The 14,920-nt window shown below is 44.2% G+C and overlaps 1 protein-coding gene across 1 annotated transcript in view; it reads left to right on the top strand.

The window, feature by feature from the left end:
• TECPR1 (tectonin beta-propeller repeat containing 1) overlaps positions 1-14,920 on the top strand; it is a 45,789-nt gene continuing 30,869 nt past the window's right edge. The window contains exons 1-7 of the mRNA XM_070761254.1: positions 1-87; positions 4,248-4,480; positions 7,136-7,318; positions 9,406-9,528; positions 11,309-11,434; positions 12,530-12,704; positions 12,805-12,905. Coding sequence (XP_070617355.1) covers positions 4,250-4,480; positions 7,136-7,318; positions 9,406-9,528; positions 11,309-11,434; positions 12,530-12,704; positions 12,805-12,905 — 939 coding nt within the window. The 5' untranslated portion in view covers positions 1-87; positions 4,248-4,249. The remainder of the gene's footprint in view (positions 88-4,247; positions 4,481-7,135; positions 7,319-9,405; positions 9,529-11,308; positions 11,435-12,529; positions 12,705-12,804; positions 12,906-14,920) is intronic.

The following is a 14,920-nucleotide window of genomic DNA, read 5'->3' as shown; positions in this document are numbered from 1 at the left end:
TATTCTATTTCCTTGTATTGCAGCTTTTGCAGCGCGTTTCTCTCCGTTGCAGGAAGAAGCGAAGCGAAAATCGGGTCTGAGGCTCAGGTAGGAAAAGAGACGGTCGGAGCTCTGTAAGGAGCAAAAGAGGGAGCCGGTGCGGCCTTTCCTTTCTGCAGCCATCGATTAGAGGCCGCCCCCCCTTGCAGAGCCCCCTTGGTTGAGATAGGCGCCTATAGAAATCAAACAATTAAAATTAAATTAAATTATTTTTTTAAAAAAATCAAGGTCCACTTTGGGCCGACTAGCATCCGGACGTTGCTATTCCCGCTCCCCCCCCTCCAGAGATCGCCTCGGTTTTGCAGGGTGTGTGGATATTTTTATTTTTATAATTATTTTATTATAATTATTTTTATTGTTTCATTTTATTTGATTCCGCCTTTGTTATTTTCTAGCGCCCCCCCTCCCCGCGAGGGTTTGCATCCCTCCCACCCCTATCCCTCTTAATTTCTCACGTCCCCCCCCCCTTTCTGATAATAATAGAATCGCAGATGGGAGGTGGGCAGCGTTTAATTGAATCAAATAATATGCCCCCCCTTTTGTTCCATGGAGACTTTCCTCTCTCCCCCCAAAAAATCTGGAGAGCAACCCTCTCCCCCCCCAACCCCTTTGCAATGATCGGCTTAAAAGACCTTATTAAAATTTTACATATAAAAATACACTGCTCAAAAAAATAAAGGGAACACTTAAACAACACAATATAACTCCAAGTAAATCAAACTTCTGTGAAATCAAACTGTCCACTTGGGAAGCTACACTGATTGACAAGCAATTTCACCTGCTGTGGTGCCCATTCAACTTTGCACAGAACCAAGTATTCAGTGAGAATATTTCATTCATTCAGATCTAGGATGTGTTCTTTGAGTGTTGCCTTTGTTTTTATTTTTTTAGCAGTATACAAAGAAAGGGTGTGTGAAATTAAACTGACAGAAGGTACAAAGAAAAAAAGAAAGGAAGGAAAAACAGACGAATGAACATATAAATGTACCATATAATATGTATTCGGTTTCCAGTAATGTCCTTTATATGCACGTAGATATATTTGCTTAGCATCAATTAATATTTTCTTTCACTGTCTGGCTTTTCATTGGAAAGGAGCCAGCTGTGTCTTTGGGAATGACAACAACATCCAAGCTTTGTTTTAATTCTGGATTGAAGTCCAGTTGGATTGCAGGGGGAGGGAGAGGCGTAGATCCGGCTTTCCTGCCAATGAGATTAAAAAATAGAAAGGGAATCTAATCCGGAGCGCTACCCTGGAGCTCCAGGATAAGAGATATAGGGTTTATTTTATTTTTTTTATTTATTATTTGGATTTGTATGCCGCCCCTCTCCGAAGACTCCTAAGGGTTGCCAAGGCGACAAATCAAAGCACTTGTTTTCAGGGATAATCAATGAGCATCATTGAAGAAATGGGTTTTTTACTACTAGTTATATTGTTTCTGCTTGTTCCTTTGATCTGACCCGTTTCTGTGAATTTGGTGACCTTTTTTCCCTATTGCAGTCACTCCCCCAGACCCCAATAATAAAACTGCATTTGGGAGAAACTATACTGCTAAAAAAAAAATAATAATAATAATAATAATAATAATAATAATAATAATAATAAAGGGAACACTCAAAATTTGAACACTCAAATTTGAATGAATGAAACATTCTCATGGAATACTTTGTTCTGGGTCTTCTCCGGGGCCCGTCAACTAAACAATGCCGCTTGGCGGGACCCAGGGGAAGAGCCTTCTCTGTGGCGGCCCCGGCCCTCTGGAACCAACTCCCCCCAGAGATTAGAATTGCCCCCACCCTCCTTGCCTTTCGTAAGCTGCCAGAAATGGGGGAATTGAGATGCTCTTTCCCCCTGGGCCTTTACAATTTCATGTGTGGTATGTCTGTATGTATGTTTGGTTTTTTATATTAATGGGTTTTTAAATCATTTTTAGTATTTATTGGATTATTATTGTACATTGTTTTATTACTGTTGTTAGCCGCCCCGAGTCTCCGGAGAGGGGCGGCATACAAATCCAATAAATAAAGTAAAATAATAAAATAAATTTGAATGTGCTGACAACATGTGAAACTGATGGTCAGTCAGTGTTGCTTCCTAAGTGGACAGTTTGACTTCACAGAAGTTTGATTTTCTTGGAGTTATATTCTGTTGTTTAAGGACTCCCTTTATTTTTTTTGAGCAGTGTAGATTAGGGATCAGTGCTGTGTAAGCCCCCCTAAAATAGAATGTTTGTAGCATAGGGTTAAATTGTAAGCTCCTGGGTTGTCTCTGGCCTTGGTGGTTTTTTAGAAGATGTTTCATGATCCGACTAGGTAACACCATCACTGCTAGAAGAGGAGGAGGTGTAGGGGGCAAAACTGTAGGGTCCTTGCTGCTCTCTGAGCTTAGTGGGTTTCTTGTAGACGTTTTGTGACCCAACTAGATAACACCATCAGTGCTAGAAGGTAGTGAAGTTGCTCTCTGTTTATCTACAAGTGGTTTGTCCTGTCAGTATCCTTATGGGTGTTCATGCTGGTTCCTTAATTACAGTGCGGTCTATTGTTTCAATAAAGGAGAATATTTGTAATTGGGGTTTGAAAGAGGGGTCCAGTTTGCCCTTTGAGCTTGATTGTTTGTCCTACAGACAGTTTATTACCAAACTAGGTAACATCAATGTTAGTGTTTATTATATGATTGTTTGAGTTGGTAGTTCCTTGATTAGAGTCTTAATTGTTGGTCAGGTATTAATCTTGATGTTTATTTGGATGTTGAGTTCAGGGAATTTTGATTTTTATCATCTCTTTTGAATGGTGTGTAAATATTGTTTATCTCTCTGTGCCTGTTGATGGCTGATTTGTCTAAGGCAGTGATGCCAACCAAGCCTATGGCATGGGTGCCATAAGAACCTAAGAAGAACCCTGCTGAATCAGGCCAAAGCCCATCAAGTCCAGCATTCTGTGTCACACAGTGGCCCACCATGGTCCATGGGGATCTTGAGCAGAAAGAGAAGGCAAGACCCTCCCTTTCCCCTGACCCCCAACAAATGGTACTCAAGGGAATCCTGCCTGCCTCAACCAACATAGAGGCGGCACATGGACATCCGTTTCAATAACCACTGATACACTTGGCATCCATGAATCTGTCTAATCCTGCCTTGAAGCTCTCAAGGCTGACAGCTGGAAGGGAACTCCATAAACCAACAACCTTCTGGGTGAAGAAATATTTCCCTTTATTTGTCCTCACTTTCTTACCTATGAGCTTTAGGGAGGACCCCCTCGTCCTAGTATTGTGTGATAGAGAAAAGAATTCTTCTCCATCCACCTTTTCTATCCCCTGCATGATTTTATACACTTCAATCAAGTCACCCGTTAAATGCCATCTTTCAAGGCTGAAGAGACCAAGGCGTTGCAACCTGGTATCATAAGGGAGGGGCTCCATTTCCTTGATCATTCTTGTTGCCCTTTTTTGCACCGTTTCCAGTTCCATTGTCACAGGTGGCACACAAAGCCATATCTGTCGGCACATGAGCCATTGCCCTAGCTCAGTTCCAACATGCATGTGTGTGCTGGCCAGCTGATTTTTGGCTTGCACAGAGGCCCTGGTAGGGCGTTTTTGGCTTCCAGAGAGCCTCCAGGGGGATGGAGGAGGGCAGTTTTACCCTCCCCGGGTCTAGGGAAGCCTTTGGAACCTAGGGAGGGCGAAACACGAGCCTACTGGGCCTACCAAAAGTTGGGAAACAAGCAGTTTAGGGCCTCCAAGGGGTGGGGAAGCTGTTTTCAACCTCCCCAGGCATTGAATTATGGGTGTGGGCACTTGCGCATGCTATTTCGGCACCCGAGAAAAAAAAGGTTTGCCATCACTGGTCTAAGGCTTCCATGAATCTGCTAAAGTTTTGGGGACTTCTGATGCTCACAGCTTCCTGATTGAAAAATGGCGAAGTCTTTCCATGTGTTGTACAATTAAAGAGTAAACCCCTTACCTTTGTAGAGCCGGCGTGGCGCAGTGGTTAAAGTGCAGCCATGCAGGCTACTTCAGCTAACTGCTAGCTCTAGTTCAGCAGTTCAAATCCCACCACCGGCTCAAGCCTTCCATCCTTCCAAGGTGGGTCAAATGAGGACCCAGATTGTTGGGGGCAAATATGCTGATTCTGTAAACCACTTAGAGAAGGTTGTAAAAGCACCATGAAGCGGTATATAAGTCTAAATGCTATTGCAATTGTGTTTTCCAGCCATGAGTGGCTCCCAATCGCTCCTGTGGGCCGTGGATATTTTTGGGAGAGTGTACACCTTATCCACCACCGGCCAATACTGGGAGCTATGCAAAGATGGAGAACTGGAATTGAAGCGAGTTTCGGCCGTCAAGCAATGCTGTTGGGGACTCGCCTGCGATCACCAACTCTATGTTTATGTCCACTCCATTGACGTCCCCATCCGCTTCAAAGAGGAAACCTATGAGAATCAGGTACGGAGAGCGCAGACTTCGGGAAGGGATTTCGGGGGAGTCATCCAACCCAACCCTTGTTTTTTTTGTGGTCCGTGCAGACGTTGCTAAAGAATTTTGAGCCGTCTGGCGTGAAGATCTCCGTCAAGGAGAATCTCCACTTCAAGTGGCAGCCTGTTCCGCTGGCTGACGGCTTGTAGAGTCAGAAAGTAGCCTCTAAATTCTAAGGCAATAGAGTAGAATTCTTTACTGGCCAAGTGTGATTGGACACACCAGGAATTTGTCTTTGGTGCATCTGCTATCAGTGTACATAAAAGAAAATATAGATTTGTCAAGGATCATGAGGTACAACACTTAATGATTGTCATAGGGGTCAAATAAGCAATAATATAATAGAATAGAGTAGAATTATTTATTTATTTATTTATTTATTGGATTTGTATGCCGCCCCTCTCCGCAGACTCGGGGCGGCTAACAACAGTGGTAAAACAACATGAACAATCCAATTAATAAAAACAACTAAAAAACCCTTATTATAAAAAACCAAACACACACAAACATACCATGCATAACTTGTAATAGCCTAGGGGGAAAGGATAACTTAACTCCCCCATGCCTGGCGACAAAGGTGGGTCTTAAGTAATTTGCGAAAGACAAGGAGGGTGGGGGCCGTTCTAATCTCTGGGGGGAGTTGGTTCCAGAGGGCCAGGGCCGCCACAGAGAAGGCTCTTCCCCTGGGGCCCGCCAAACGACATTGTTTGGTCGACGGGACCCGGAGAAGGCTAACTCTGTGGGACCTTATCGAATTCTTTATTGGCCAAGTTTGATTGGACACACAAGGAATTTGTCTTTGGTGCAGATGCTTTCAGTGTACATTAAAGATACCTTTGTCAAGAATCATGAGGTATAACAGTCAAGGATTGTCATCATAGATACAAGTAAGTAAATCAGAAAACAATATTAATATAAATCCTAAGGATACAAGCGACATGGTTATAGTCATAAGTGGGAATGGAATGGAATAGAGTAGAATAGAATAGAAATTTGTCTTTGGTGCATAAGCTCTCAGTGTGCATAAACGAAAAAATACATTTGTCAAGAATCATAAGGTACAGAACTGATTGTCATAGGGGTCAAATAAGCAATTATGGAATGGAATAGAATAGAATAGAATTTTTTATTGGCCAAGTGTGATTGGACACGCAAGGTATTTGTCTTTGGTGCATATGCTCTCCGTGTGCATAAAGGAAAAGAGACATTTGTCAAGAATCATGAGGTACAACACTGATTGTCATAGGGGTCAAATAAGCAATCATAGAATAGAATAGAATAGAATAGAATAGAATTTTTTATTGGCCAAATGTGATTAGACACACAGGATATTTGTCTTTGGTGCATATGCTCTCAGTGTGCATAAAAGAAAAGAGACATTTGTCAAGAATCATGAACTATAACCCTTAATGAATATCATAGGGTGCAAATAAGCCATCAGGAAACAATCCATATTAATATAAATTGTAAGGATACAAACAACACGTTACAGTCCTACAATCATAAGTGGGAGGAGATGGGTGATAGGAACAATAAGAAGACTAATAGTAATAGTAATTCATCCTTAGTAAATAATTTAACAGTGCTGAGGGAATGATTGGTTTAGCAGAGTGATGGCGTTCAGGAAGTCTGCTTTTGGATGAAGTCATTGGAAACAGAGGGCGGTATTCAGCCACTTTGGACCGATTCCCCCGAACTGGTAGCGGAAATAGTGAGTGGGTTCATCCCCGCCCCACCGCCTCAGTTTTGCGACATTCCTATGTGTTCTGTCGGGCTCTCTGGTAGACTCCTCCCAAAAATTCACAGGTACAAATTTCAGACACACACACGTTTGAAAATTCAAAACAATGTTCTTTATAATGAAAATTCACTTAACCTAAGCCCTCTTTTGGTATAGCAAAGAGCACTCGTCTCCAAACAAACTGGTAATTGGTACAAGTCCCTTATCAGTTCTGTGATACTTAGCTTGCAGCTGTGAGGCAATTCACAGTCCTTCTTCTTTCACAAAGTGAAACACACTTTGCCCTGGTTTAGTTTCAAAGCGGGGAAAAATCAGCACACAAAAGGTTAAAGTCAGTAAAGCAGTCACGAAACACAACGATCAGATAATCCTCCACAATGGCCAAACCCACAGGCTGCTATTTATAGCAGCCTCACTAATCACCACAGCCCCACCCAACCACAGGTGGCCTCATTTTCTTTGATAATAATCTCTCCGTTGTTGTTGCCTATGCATCGCTCTCCCCATGCGTGGCTGTATCATTAACTCTTGTTCTGAATCCAAGGAGGAGCTAGAGAATTGATCTCCTTCTGAGCTGTCTGCCCCACTCTCCACCTCCATGTCACTCATGTCTTCTTGGTCAGAGGAGCCTTCATCAGTAGATTCCACTGGGGGCAAAACAGGCCTGCAGCATGTGGATGTCTCCCCCACATCCACAGTCCTTGGGGCAGGAGCTGGGCCAGAGCTAACCACAACACTATGTAGGGATATTTTTGGCGCATGCGCGGAAGGAAGGCGCATACCCACGAATGTCCACGCCTGAAGCGAACTGGTAGCAGCCAAAATGGGAAAGTTGTGTGATTGTTTCTTTTCCTTCTTTCTTTGCCTCTCCCCTTTCCGTGCAGCGCTGGAATCCCGTGGTGGGCTTCTGCGACAGTCTGCTGCCCAGCGACCGCTGGCCGTGGAGTGACGTGAGTGGGCTGAAGCATCAGCAGCTGGAAAGCTTTGCGCTGCCGTCCCCGCACTGGGAGTGGGAGTCTGACTGGTACGTGGATGAGAATTTTGGAGGGGAAGCCACAGAGAAAGGGGTAGGTGAACCGCATGGGATCTGCCTTCTGGGGGGGGGGGGGGGAGAGCCGCGTTTGAAAAAGGGGAGTGTGGGCGTTGAAAAAAAGTTGGATCCGGTCTGCTGTCTAGGGCAGGGGAGGTCTGCAACCTTGGCCACTTTAGGGCTTGTGGACTTCAACTCCCAGAGTCTTCGGAGACGGGCGGCATACAAATCTAATAAATTATTATTATTATTGTTGTTGTTGTTATTATTATTATTGTTGTTGTTGTTGTTGTTATGGATGATACCATAGATAGATAGATAGATAGATAGATAGATAGATAGATAGATAGATAGATAGATAGATAGATAGATAGATAGATAGATAAGATAGATGGATGGATGGATGGATGGATGGATGGATGGATGGATGGATGGATGGATGGATGGATGGATGGATGGATGGATGGATGGATGGATGGATGGATGGATGGATGGATGGATGGATGGATAGATAGATAGATAGATAGATAGATAGATAGATAGATAGATAGATAAGACAGACAGACAGATAGATAAGATAGATAGATAGATAAGATAGATAGATAGATAGATAGATAGATAGATAGATAGATAGATAGATAGAAATAGATAAGATATATCTAGTTCTTGCAACCGTTTTTCATGTTTTAGCCTCCAGTCCCCTCTATCATCCTCAGTGCTGTTGTAACTTTGGTCACTAAATGGAACCGTTGTAATGCAGTTCTTTTTTCCTTTCCTTGTACTACTAACAAGAAAATTCTCTTGTCTCTTCTCCCAAAACTATCCAAAGCCTGAACAAAGCCTATTTTGTAAATCCAATTTAGAAAAATGACAACGGTTATTGTCTTAATTTGTTGTTTGTATATCTCTTTGAAGATACTAGCCAGTTAGATTAGATTAGATCAAATAAATAAATGTTTACTTTCCTTCCCCCCCCCCCCCCGACTATGGTTTGATCAAAGAGGCTATTCCCGTGATGATGAACCTATGACATGCATGCCGGAAGTGGCATGCACACCCATCTCTCCGGGCACATCAGTTGTCGCCTATTGTTCTTCTGTTTTCCAGCACACACATTTATTTATTTATTTATTAAATTTGTATGCCGCCCCTTTCCGCAGACTCAGGGCGGCTCACAACAGCCACAGAAAACAATATATAATACAAATTCAATAATTAGAAAGCTAAAAACCCATAATTTAAAAAACATGCACACAACATACCATACATAAACAGTATAGGCCTGGGGAAGATATTTCAGTTCCCCCATGCCTGATGGCAGAGGTGGGTTTTAAGGAGTTTACGAAGGACAAGGAGGGTGAGGGCAGTTCTAATCTCAGGGGGGAGCTGGTTCCAGAGGGTCGGGGCCGCCACAGAGAAGGCTCTTCCCCTGGGACCCGCCAAACGACATTGTTTAGTCGACGGGACCCGGAGAAGGCCAACTCTGTGGGACCTAACTGGTCGCTGGGATTCGTGTGGCAGAAGGCGGTCTCAGAGATATTCTGGTCCGGTGCCATGAAGGGCTTTATAGGTCATGACCAACACTTTGAATTGTGACCGGAAATTGATCAGCAACCAATGCAGACTGTGGAGTGTTGGTGTAACATGGGCATACCTTGGGGAGCCCATGATTGCTCTCGCACATGCACATGGTCAGCTGGGTTTCACACACGCATGCACGCCAGAAACTGGAAGGCCAGGTGACTGGCGCGCAGGGACACGCCGGAAACCGGAAGCGTGTGCACTAGGCAGCTGCTCTTCCGGTTTCCAGTGCTCCGCCCCCTAGCACGCATGCGTTTGTTTCTGTTCTGGCGCTCAGTGCCGAAAAGGTTCTTCAACACTGGACTATTTGCTCGTCTTTCGAAGCTCAAAAAATTACTAAGTTAAACAACTGCAGTGATTCCCGTAATAAATGTGACAAAACAAAAAGCTCACAACATGGCGGCAAAACTCAAGTGTCTGACTTTTAGCAGCAGAAATGTTGGTCTGGGTTGTGGTCGTAAGGGAAGGACTTGCCTGTCACTTTGAACTCTTTCAAGCCTTGATCCTGATGGGTTTATCATGTACTTTATTCTTCCTTTAAAGGGCTGGACCTACGCCATTGACTTCCCTGCAACCTACACCAAGGACAAGCGGTGGAATTCCTGTGTCCGACGAAGGAGGTGGATTCGGTACAGAAGGTATAAAGCTCGAGACACCTGGGCAAAGGTGTGTGCTGCTTTCTCTCTCTCTTCTCTTTTTCTCTCTCTTTCTCTTCTCCCTCTCTTTTCTTTCTCTTTCTCTCTCTCTCTCTTCCTCTCTTCCTCTCCCTTTTTTCCTCTCTCCTCTTTCTCTCTTCTCTTTTTCTATCCTCTCTCTTCTCCCTTTTTGTCTCTTCTTTTCTCTCTCCTTTCTTCTCTTTTTCTCTCTTTCTCTTCTCCCTCTCTTTTCTTTCTCTTTCTCTCTCTTTCTTTTCCTCTCTTTCTCTCCCTTTTTTCCCTCTCTCCTCTTTCTCTCTTCTCTTTTTCTATCCTCTCTCTTCTCCCTTTTTGTCTCTTCTTTTTTGTCTCCTTTCTCTCTCTCTTTTTCTCTCTTTTTCTCTCTCTTCTCTTTTTCTCTCTTTCTCTTCTCCCGCTCTTTCTCTTTCTCTCTGTCTCTCTTTCTCTCTTTCTATCCCTTTTTCCTCTCTCCTCTTTCTCTCTTCTCTTTTTCTCTCCTCTCTCTTCTCCCTTTTCGTCTCTTCTTTTTTGTCTCCTTTCTCTCTCTTTTTTTCTCTCTCTCTTCTCTTTCTCTCTCTTTCTCTTCTCCCTCTCTTTCTCTTTCTCTCTCTCTCTCTTCCTCTCTTCCTCTCCCTTTTTTCCTCTCTCCTCTTTCTCTCTTCTCTTTTTCTCTCCTCTCTCTTCTCCCTTTTTGTCTCTTCTTTTTTGTCTCCTTTCTCTCTTCTCTTTTTCTCTCTCTCTTCTCTTTTTCTCTCTCTCTTCTCTTTTTCTCTCTCTCTTCTCTTTTTCTCTCTTTCTCTTCTCCCTCTCTTTCTCTTTCTCTCTGTCTCTCTTTCTCTCCCTTTTTCCTCTCTCCTCTTTCTCTCTTCTCTTTTTCTCTCCTCTTTCTTCTCCCTTTTTGTCTCTTCTTTTTTCTCTCCTTTCTCTCTTCTCTTTTTCCGTTTTCTCTCTCTCTTCTCTCTCTCTCTCTTCTCTTTCTCTTTAACATAGAAACATAGAAGACTGATGGCAGAAAAAGATCTCCTGGTCCATCTAGTCTGCCCTTATGCTATTTCCTGTATTTTATCTTAGGATGGATCTATGTTTATCCCAGGCATGTTTAAATTCAGTGACTGTGGATTTACCAACCACGTCTCACATCGCAAAATAAAAAAATAAAATTGTGCATATAAAGGAAAGGAAAGTAAAAACTTGCCAAAGATACTGTTTACAAAGAATAATTGTATTCGCACAAAGGCTATTATAATGCACTGCTCAAAAAAATAAAGGAAACACTTAAAAAACAGAATATAACTTCAAGTAAATCAAACTTCTGTGAAATCAAACTGTCCACTTAGGAAGCAACACTGGTTGACATTCAATTTCACCTGCTGTTGTGCCCATTCAACTTTGTACAGAACAAAGTATTCAATGAGAATATTTCATTCATTCAGATCTAGGATGTGTTATTTGAATGTCCCCTTTATTTTTTTGAGCAGTATATTTTCTTACAGGCCTCGGCTCTTTCTCCTTTTAGAAGATGCTGTTTCTGCCATCGCGTGAAGTTGATCCAGGACAGCCTGAATTTATTTAGTAGATTTATTTAATAGTTTATAGTTTATTAGATTTGTATGCCGCCACTCTGTCTTCTTTATACTAAATAAAGAAAAAGACATTCTACTAATAAATCTGCTAACTTTATAAAGTTAGCAGGTTTATTAGCAGAATGTCTTTTTCTGGTCTTCAGAAGAACCAAACAATAATCACAAATCTTCCTCCTTTCCTTTTTTTTTGAAATGTTTTTGAGATAGATTCCAACCCATCAAGATTTGAACCAGTTACCAGATCCTTTCAACGACATCTCCGTGGGAGGCTGGGAGATCACAGATGAACCTCTGGGTCGACTCTCGGTCTGGACTGTCACTCTACAAGGCAAAGTAAGGTGGTCCTCATCACCAGGTCGTCTTAATTATGTCTGTGCACTATGTGAAAATTCCTGCCTCCTTGTTTCCTCTCACTCAACAAATAAGAATGAAAAACAGGCAAGAGAATTCAGAAGGGAACTCTAAACTTCTCGATATTATTATTATTATTATTATTATTATTATTATTATTATTATTATTATTATTATTATATTTGTATGCTGCCTTTCTCCGAAAACTCAGGGCAGTTCACAGAGTAAATATAAAAACACAGCGTACATTACAAATCTAATACATTAAAGAAACTATAGCTAAAAACCCTATGTATTACTCAATCAAGCAAATATAATTTTATTTTATTTATTTATTTATTTATTTATTGGATTTGTATGCCACCTCTCTCTGAAGACTCGGGGCAGCTAACAGCAATCATAAAACAGCGTACAATAATAATCCAATACTAAAAACGATTAAAAACCCATTAATATAAAAAACCATACAGACATACCATGCATAAAATTGTAAAGGCCTAGGGGGAAAGGGAATCTCAATTCCCCCATGCCTGGTGGCAGAGGTGGGTTTTGAGTAGCTTACGAAAGGCAAGGAGGGTGGGGGCAATTCTAATCTCTGGGGGGAGTTGGTTCCAGAGGGCCGGGGCCGCCACAGAGAAGGCTCTTCCCCTGGGTCCCGCCAAGCGGCATTGTTTAGTTGACAGGACCCGGAGAAGACCCATTCTGTGGGACCTAACTGGTCGCTGGGATTCGTGCAGCAATACCACTGCATATAGTTAGTACTTACGGGGATATGGCTTCTTGTTAGTTAGTTGTATGTTTATATTGATAAAAATTGTGCCTGAAAAAAACAGCCATAATAATAATAACAACAAGAACAACAGAGTTGGAAAGGATCTTGGAGGTCTTCTAGTCCAACCCCCTGCCTAGGCAGGAAACCCTATACTTCTTCAGACAAATACTCAACATCTTCTTAAAAACTTCCAGCTTTGGAGCATTCACAACTTCTGGAGGCAGGCTGTTCCACTGATTCATTGTTCTAACATTGTCAGGAAATTTCTCCTTAGTTCTAAGTTGCTTCTCTCCTTGTCTTCCCAGATCTGGTATCGGAACGATGTCACCCATCACAATCCCGAAGGGTCTTCCTGGACTTTAATCCCTGCTCCAGGCGAAGCCATACAGATCAGCTGCGGACCGTACGACCTCCTCTGGGCCACGTGCTGGGAAGGACAGGCGATCGTGAGGGAAGGGATCGACCGGAACAACCCCCAGGGTAGGTCCATAGGTGTCCTCAGGAAGTTGGTTCCCTGCCGTGGAGTTTGGGTGTGTGTGTCAGCCTTCTATTGATTTCTGCCTCTTCTCTGTTCGGGCAGGAACGTCATGGACAATTGTGGATCCCCCGGTTGCCGACAATGGGATTTCGCACGTGTCCGTCGGAGTGAACGTGGTCTGGGCGGTCACAAAAGACAGAAAGGTGGAACGGCTTTGGAGCCACAAAGGCTGACTTAAGTTGCTAGTCCTGAGGATTGTAGGGCAATTTTAAAAGATTGATTTTAAAAAATAAAATAAAATCCACTACAAACCTTCGGGACCGTCTTCTGCCTCACGTATCCCAGAGGCCGGTTAGTTCTCACAGAGTTGGCCTTCTCCAGGTCCTGTCAGCTAGACAATATCAACTGGCGGGGCCTAGGGGAAGAGCCTTCTCTGTGGTGGCCCCGGCCCTATGGAATCAACTCCCTCCAGAGATTCGTGCCGACCCCATCCTCCCCACCTTCCACAAGGCCTTAAAAATTTATTTATTTATTTATTTTATTTATTCAATTTTTATGCCGCCCTTCTCCTTAGACTCAGGGCAGCTTACAACATACAGTGATCCCCCGATCATTGCGAGGGTTCCGTTCCAGGACCCCACGCAATGACCGGTTTTTCGCGAAGTAGCGCTGCGGAAGTAAAAACACCATCTGCGCATGTGCAGATGGTGTTTTTACTATCACCGCAGCAGCGAGGAGCCGAAGATTGGGGTTTCCCCGCCGCCCGCCGTTCACTCGCGCCGCTTCCCAGCTGGGAAGCGACGCTGGGGGTCTTACTGGCTGCCCACTCCTCGCTGCTGCCGCGCCCGCCGCTTGTCCGCCGCCTGCCTGCCCGCGCGCCGGCCCTTCGCCCGCCCACGCCGTTCGCTCGCGCCGCTTCCCAGCTGAGTCCTGAAGCGAACGGCGTGGGCGGGCGAAGGGCGGGCGCGCGGGCAGGCAGGCGGCGGACAAGCGGCCGGTAACACCCCCAGCACCGCTTCCCAGCTGGGAAGCGGCACGAGTGAACGGGGTGGGCGGGCGAAGGGCGGGCGAGCGGCAGCGAGGAGTTTGCGTGGGCGGTGGGGAAACTCCTCGCTGATACCCGCCCTTCCCCCTCCCGCCAGCAAGAGGGGGAAGACCCAGGGAAGCTGCCCAGCAGCTGATCTGCCCGGCGCCATCTACGCATGCGTGCCCATAGAAAACAGGGCGCGCATGCGCAGATGGTGTTTTTACTTCTGGGTTTAAAAATCACCATATAGCCATTTCGCAATGATCAGGGTCGCAATACCCGGGGGATCACTGTATTAGCAATAGCACTTATTTAATAGAGCTAGGCTATTGCCCCCACAATCCGGGTCCTCATTTTGCCCACCTCGGAAGGATGGAAGGCTGAGTCAACCTTGAGCCAGTGATGAGATTTGAACCGCTGACCTTCAGATCTACAAGTCAGCTTCAGTGGCCTGCAGTACAGCACTCTACCTGCTGCGCCACCCCGGCTCATCACAAAATCCACCTCTGCCGACAGTTTAATATCTAGCCCCGGCTGACGAATGAATTTATACGTATGATTGGGTGAAGGCGAGCAACTGGTTTTAAGAAATTGGGGTTTTAGGATGTTTTTAGATTTAGATTTCGAGATATTGTATTTTTTCTTGATGTGAGCCGTCCTGAGTCTGTGGAGAAGGGCGGCATAGAAGTCTAATTAATAAATGTTTACCTCAATAAAGATGGCCCATTCTGTGATTTTCCTCACGCAATCTGAGGTAAAATTATTGCTGTTACTGGGTTTCCCGGAAAATAAAACCCTGCCTTATATTTTTTTTGAACCCTGAAATAAGCGCTTGGCCTTATTTTTGGGGAGGTCTTATTTTGGGGCGCGTGGAACAGAATGGGGGTCCTCTTGCCGTAGTGTCTAATTTCTAGCTCTGTCTCCTTAACGCTAATCAGAAGAAATGGCGGCAGTAGTAGTAGGGGTAGTAGTAGTACTACCAGTACGGTTGAGGACGGCGCACCGGTAGTTAAAGTTGTGCTGTGTGCGCAGCTTCTAATCTCCTAGCATGTTATTGCTTTTGTGCATGCACAGGAAGCAAAATCTCGTCAGGGGTCATGCGTGCGTGTGAGACTTCATGCGCAGAAGCAAAAAAAACCATGTAAATCACTTACACGCACCTCGCCTCGTGAGATTTTATTTCCTGCGCAT

The sequence above is a fragment of the Erythrolamprus reginae genome, chromosome 9 (assembly GCF_031021105.1).
Source record: "Erythrolamprus reginae isolate rEryReg1 chromosome 9, rEryReg1.hap1, whole genome shotgun sequence".
In the NCBI taxonomy this organism is placed as follows: domain Eukaryota; kingdom Metazoa; phylum Chordata; class Lepidosauria; order Squamata; family Dipsadidae; genus Erythrolamprus; species Erythrolamprus reginae.
This window is presented reverse-complemented; position numbering and strand designations above follow the sequence as displayed.